The following is a 5,000-nucleotide window of genomic DNA, read 5'->3' as shown; positions in this document are numbered from 1 at the left end:
GTTTAATAACACCAGCGTTTTCTTTTTACTGGTGGCAGGCTTATAGGAATCAGTAATCTCACTCCCATTCAAAGTGTGTGTGTGTGTATGGGGGGGTGGTGGCTGTTGAGGTGTGTTGTATGAGTACAAAGCTGTCTATCATGTTGAGTGTTAATGACTTGGTGACTAATTTCAAAGAGAAGGAGGGTGGGGGGGGAGGATCCTTAACACCCTGGCTGCATAGCTAGCGTAGCATCCTCCACCTGAGTCATCATCGCTCTACGACTCCGACGGCGGGAAAAAATTAATAAATACGCAATTGATACAACGAGCCGCCGGCAGACAGGGAAAAAGAGCAAGTGCTGCTAATCATTATGCATCATTAGGTGAAGATTTAGCTTAAACGTGTTTAGCAGGAATTAAGCAAAGCTGTTGTTGACATGGATTGACTGCTGTAATGCCGTATTGTCAGTGCTCCAGGAGGCAGAGGGAGGGCCGGTGTGTTTGGGAGAGAGGGAGTGAGAGTGATGCGCCGAGAGCAGGGATTTGTGGGATACTGGAGGACTACAAGGGGCTTGTGGAGTGGAGTGGACAAACAGGAAGTGATACTGATTGCATGCCAGACTGGGGTGGAGGAGGGGATACTGGAAGACTTGGGGGGTTCGTTGGTAAATACGCTCTGGATGGAAATCTGGTTTCAGCGTCATAGAGCACTCTGAAATCCCTGGGGTGCGCTCCAGCACTCTCAGAGCGTATTTACGAACGCACCCTTGTTGAATCAGGGGATGTGACAGGGGATGTGTGTTATTATTTTATATCGCTTCTTTTGGAAACAGGTCAATAGTTCAAATGCGGGGTTGTTGTTGATAGATTCAGAAAAACCGTCAACAGTAGCTTGCATTAATCACAGACAGTGCAGGTTGTTGAATACAGCTAAGGATCGTGATCGTCAATACAGTAAGTACTGTAGGTGGCTCTTTCCAACTGAAACAGAGAATAATAGGTTATTATCTATGTGCTAAACTTCAGGCTCCTTACAATACAACTCCTCTCAGGATGTGTCTACGGGCTATGTCAGGGGCTACAGGCTAAGGAGGGAGAATGAAATTGCTCCCAATGAGCGGGCCGGCGCCTTGCATGGTAGCTTGCCACCATTGGTGTGTGAATGGGTGAATGAGAGGCCGTTGTAAAGCGCTTTGGAATAAGGCGCTATATAAGTGCAGTCCTTTTACCATTTCGATTTTGGAAGGGAGTTCAAGAGTTGAAGTTGAATAGAGGGAGAGGGAGAGGGAGAGGGAGGGAGTTGGTGTGGTGTGGTGTGGTGTGGCTGTAAGCACTGAAGAGGCTCGCATCTTTCTTTCACAAGCCTTTCATTTGAATATACAGCAGCCTACGACACATGCCAAGAACAAACGCGCTGCCGTCTCTTTATTGCCAGAGGAGGATAATTCTTGACGAGGCGTCCTCACTCCTCCTCCTCCTCCTTCCTTCCTGGAGGACCGAGGTGGATCCTGACGGAGCGTTAGCCCCGGTGGCATGGCGGCGCTGGCAGGTGTGAGGCTTAAGCGCGGGGCACTCAGTACCAGGGCACTAATACAGGTATAATTGGCTGGCTGAGCCTCTATCTGAGCCTGCTGTGTCTGCGTCTAGCTCTGGGCGCGGGAGGGAGGGGGGGAGGGGGGGGAGAGAGAGAGAGAGAGAGGGAGAGAGAGAGGTAGAGAGAGAGAGAGAGACAGAGAGAGAGAGAGAAAGAGACAGAGAGAGAGACAGAGAGAGAGACAGAGAGAGAGAGGTAGAGAGAGACAGAGCTAGAGAGAGAGGTAGAGAGAGACAGAGAGAGAGGTAGAGAGAGAGAGACAGAGAGAGAGAGAGAGACAGAGAGAGAGGTAGAGAGAGACAGAGAGGAGGTAGAGAGAGAGAGAGAGAGAGAGAGGTAGAGAGACAGAGCTAGAGAGAGACAGAGCTAGAGAGACAGAGAGAGCTAGAGGGAAAGTTGTGAATGAGTTTCGTTGGAGCAGTATGATTACGTTGCGTACCTGTACCTGTTAACTGTGTAAGGTAAGGTTCCTTCTTTTAACTGGATGCTTCCCAGACTGCTTTGCAGCGGTAACCCCTGGTAACAACTGTAGGAAAGGTATTGTCTTCAACAAGGACTGTCACTCAAACAGCAGTCGTCCTTTCAGCCCTGGACACATCTCTGCTCACTCAGACAAAGACACCCCTGCTGTGTTTGTGTGTATATACATGTGTCTGACTGTGTGTCTATGCAGTTGACATCCCTGTGTGTGTGTGTGTATACATGTGTCTGAGGTGGATAAGACTGTGCAGTGAGTGTGTGCCTATGCAAGAGTTGAAACCCCTGTGTGTGTGTGTGCATGCGTGTGTGTGTGTGTCTCTGACTGTGTGTGTGTGTGTGTATACATGTGTGTCTCTGACTGTGTGTGTGTCTATGCAGGAAGCTGCTCCAACGTTAGCTAGTCCCGGCGCCTGCACAGTCTTATCCACCTCTTCAGTATTGACAGTGTTACTAATCCCCTCCACCTGCTCAAACACCCCCCCCAAACCCTCCCTCCTCCCCCTCCCTCCCATCTGCCCAGGCTGGGCATCCCCTGGGGGCAGGCTGTGCCACTGCCTTCGTCTCCTTTCCACTTATCGGCGCTGGCCTGGGCCCCACCACCTCCCTCCCTCCCTCCCCCTCCCTCCCAACCCCCGCCCAGCACATTAATCGCCACGAAAAACAAATAGTTTTTCCAAATGTTTGGAAAAGCCCCAGTGTTTGCGCCGGGGCCTAACAAAATAATTTTTACAAGCTATCGAGTTGTGATTAGGGCTGGGAGAATTGAATTTTCTGTGTGGCATTGATAATATTAATATTAGCCTAATTAATTATGTTGTTTGACTTTGAACTCAACGGGCCCTGTGTACCTTCTACACAACGCTAGCCAAGCTAGCGGAGCTTGCTGGGGGGGGGCGGGGGTGCTGAGCCTCTCACCCATCTCTATCTCTATCTCTCCGCCCTGTCTTTCCACTCCATGACAACTGCACACATTTCATGAACCAGTAGAGGTCTAATCCCTCCCGCACTCCCTATCCTCTTAGAGAATATAGAGAATAACTTTACTCTGGTGGCAAGAAATAACACCAGAACGTCCCCCCCCCCCCACACACACACACTTGTAAAGAATACCAAATGAGAGGATGAGGGGAGGAAGGAAGTCGACTCTATTTCACTTTGAAAGTGTTCATGGACCAGAGAGTTTACTCTCTCGCAGAGAACTAACATGTCTCTTTTCTTTCTAACACTTGTCATTTCAGAAGAACTTTGATGATCCGATCGTTCGGTTCGAGGGGCGGTTTAAACGATAAAAGGAAATAATAAGACGATAATTAAACACATTTTCTTCTTTTTAATGAATCATTGATTAAAGTAAACAGCGGGTACACTGGAACAGCGGAACATCTTAAGTTTGACAAGACAGTTTCACGGTCCTAACTGACACAGACCATCTTGTCCCCTCCCGTAGACCCTGTGAAGTCCTCTCAACCTTTGACCCATTATCTCCTTTCTCCTTGAACCAATCAGGACCTCACATTTCAATGTGCCCTGATCCGGAAAACCGTGAGGCTGATCCCCGTCCACGTCGGAGTCGGAGAACCGTCGAGTGGAAGCGCTGACGGAAAGGCAGGTGTTGATCTTTGCGATTACGACGACACATATTCACTGACCTGTCGTACCTCAGACCGCAGCCAGACCCCAGACCCAGACCACCCAACAACCCCCAGACTGGTTCTCAGACCTGCTTATGGGCTGAGAGCTGAGACCCCAGCTTTTTGACCCCTGACCCCCTCACCTCTCCTCTAAAGGTCAGAGGCCAGGGGGTCAGAGAGGTGGTCATGTGTCTGCGTGGGAAGGAAGGAGGGAGAGGAGAGAGGGTGATATGGTGGTTGGGGGGAGAGTGTGTGTGGTGTTTCTCTGGGAGGGAGGGAGGGTCCGTGTTAGGGTGTAGCTGTCGCCAGCAGGCCTGAGTTAGGCAGGGTTCAACCATCCCCTTTACAGCAGCATTGCAGCAGTCTGTTCCTGTGCTTTAAGTGCAGCCACAGAATATATATTTGGCACAATCAAAAAAACAAAAACACAAATGTCTCTTTAGGTTAAAGTAAAAAAAAAGCTTGGAAATCAACGTCCGTTTTAAACCGGTTAAATATGGCGAGATCTTCGATTGCTGTTGTGGTGGATTAGTAGTAATCTAAAACAAAGAGAGCTCAGTCGATATGAATAATATCTATAACTTTGAACTTCTTTTGAGTTGCAGAAATCAAGGGTGTTTGAAGTGAATCACGGCAGGGTATCCAAACGCAAGTTTCTCTAGTCTCTACCATGTTCTACAGCGAGGACGGCCATGATGTCACTGCTTCTGGCTCGATGAAAACAAACAAAAACAGAAAACAATAATCTGAGGAAGCAAAGAAGAAGGGGGTCGCGCATCCAGAGCTGTGGAGGAGGAGGAGGAGGCATTCCTTGAAGCAGGGAACAACTTGAAACTCTACTATTTTCCAAGGTGAGTCTTCTGAAAAAGCATTAAAAGGGGATAGAGGATTGTGACTGGACGGACAGAGGGACAGAGGGACAGCTGAGGGGACAGAGGGGCTGAGGGACAGCTGAGGGACAGCTGAGGGACAGAGGGGCTGAGGGACAGTGGGACAGCTGAGGGACAGAGGGACAGCTGGACTAGCTGAGGGACAGAGGGACTAGCGGACTAGCAGACCAGGTGACCGGGTCGTTAGCTGAAGTGGCGTCCCAGTCTGGAGGAGCGGTAGTCCACCCGCAGCTGCACGAAGGCATGCAGGAGGTTGCGGTCCAGGTTGGCTCAGCTGCTCCCCGGAGCACACCTGCTTCAGGTTGTCGGGGGCAACCACCAGGAGGTTGCAGAGCGCGTGGAGCGTGTCGAACAGCTGCAGCACCAGAGGCACCTGGGACAGGACACAGAGACCACCGTTAGCCTTTAATGGGGGAGAAAGAA

The 5,000-nt window shown here is 50.1% G+C and overlaps 1 protein-coding gene across 1 annotated transcript in view; it reads right to left on the bottom strand.

Moving 5' to 3' along the window:
* Positions 1-5,000, bottom strand: part of exoc5 (exocyst complex component 5) — a gene marked incomplete at its 3' end in the record, with an annotated part of 24,221 nt that overhangs the window by 5,829 nt on the left and 13,392 nt on the right. Inside the window, exon 17 of the mRNA XM_080550533.1 lies at positions 4,835-4,950. Within this exon, the coding sequence (XP_080406659.1) occupies positions 4,835-4,950 (116 nt within the window). The remainder of the gene's footprint in view (positions 1-4,834; positions 4,951-5,000) is intronic.

Source organism: Nansenia antarctica, assembly GCF_963989245.1.
Source record: "Nansenia antarctica genome assembly, chromosome: 1".
NCBI classification, from domain to species: Eukaryota; Metazoa; Chordata; class Actinopteri; order Argentiniformes; family Microstomatidae; genus Nansenia; species Nansenia antarctica.
This window is presented reverse-complemented; position numbering and strand designations above follow the sequence as displayed.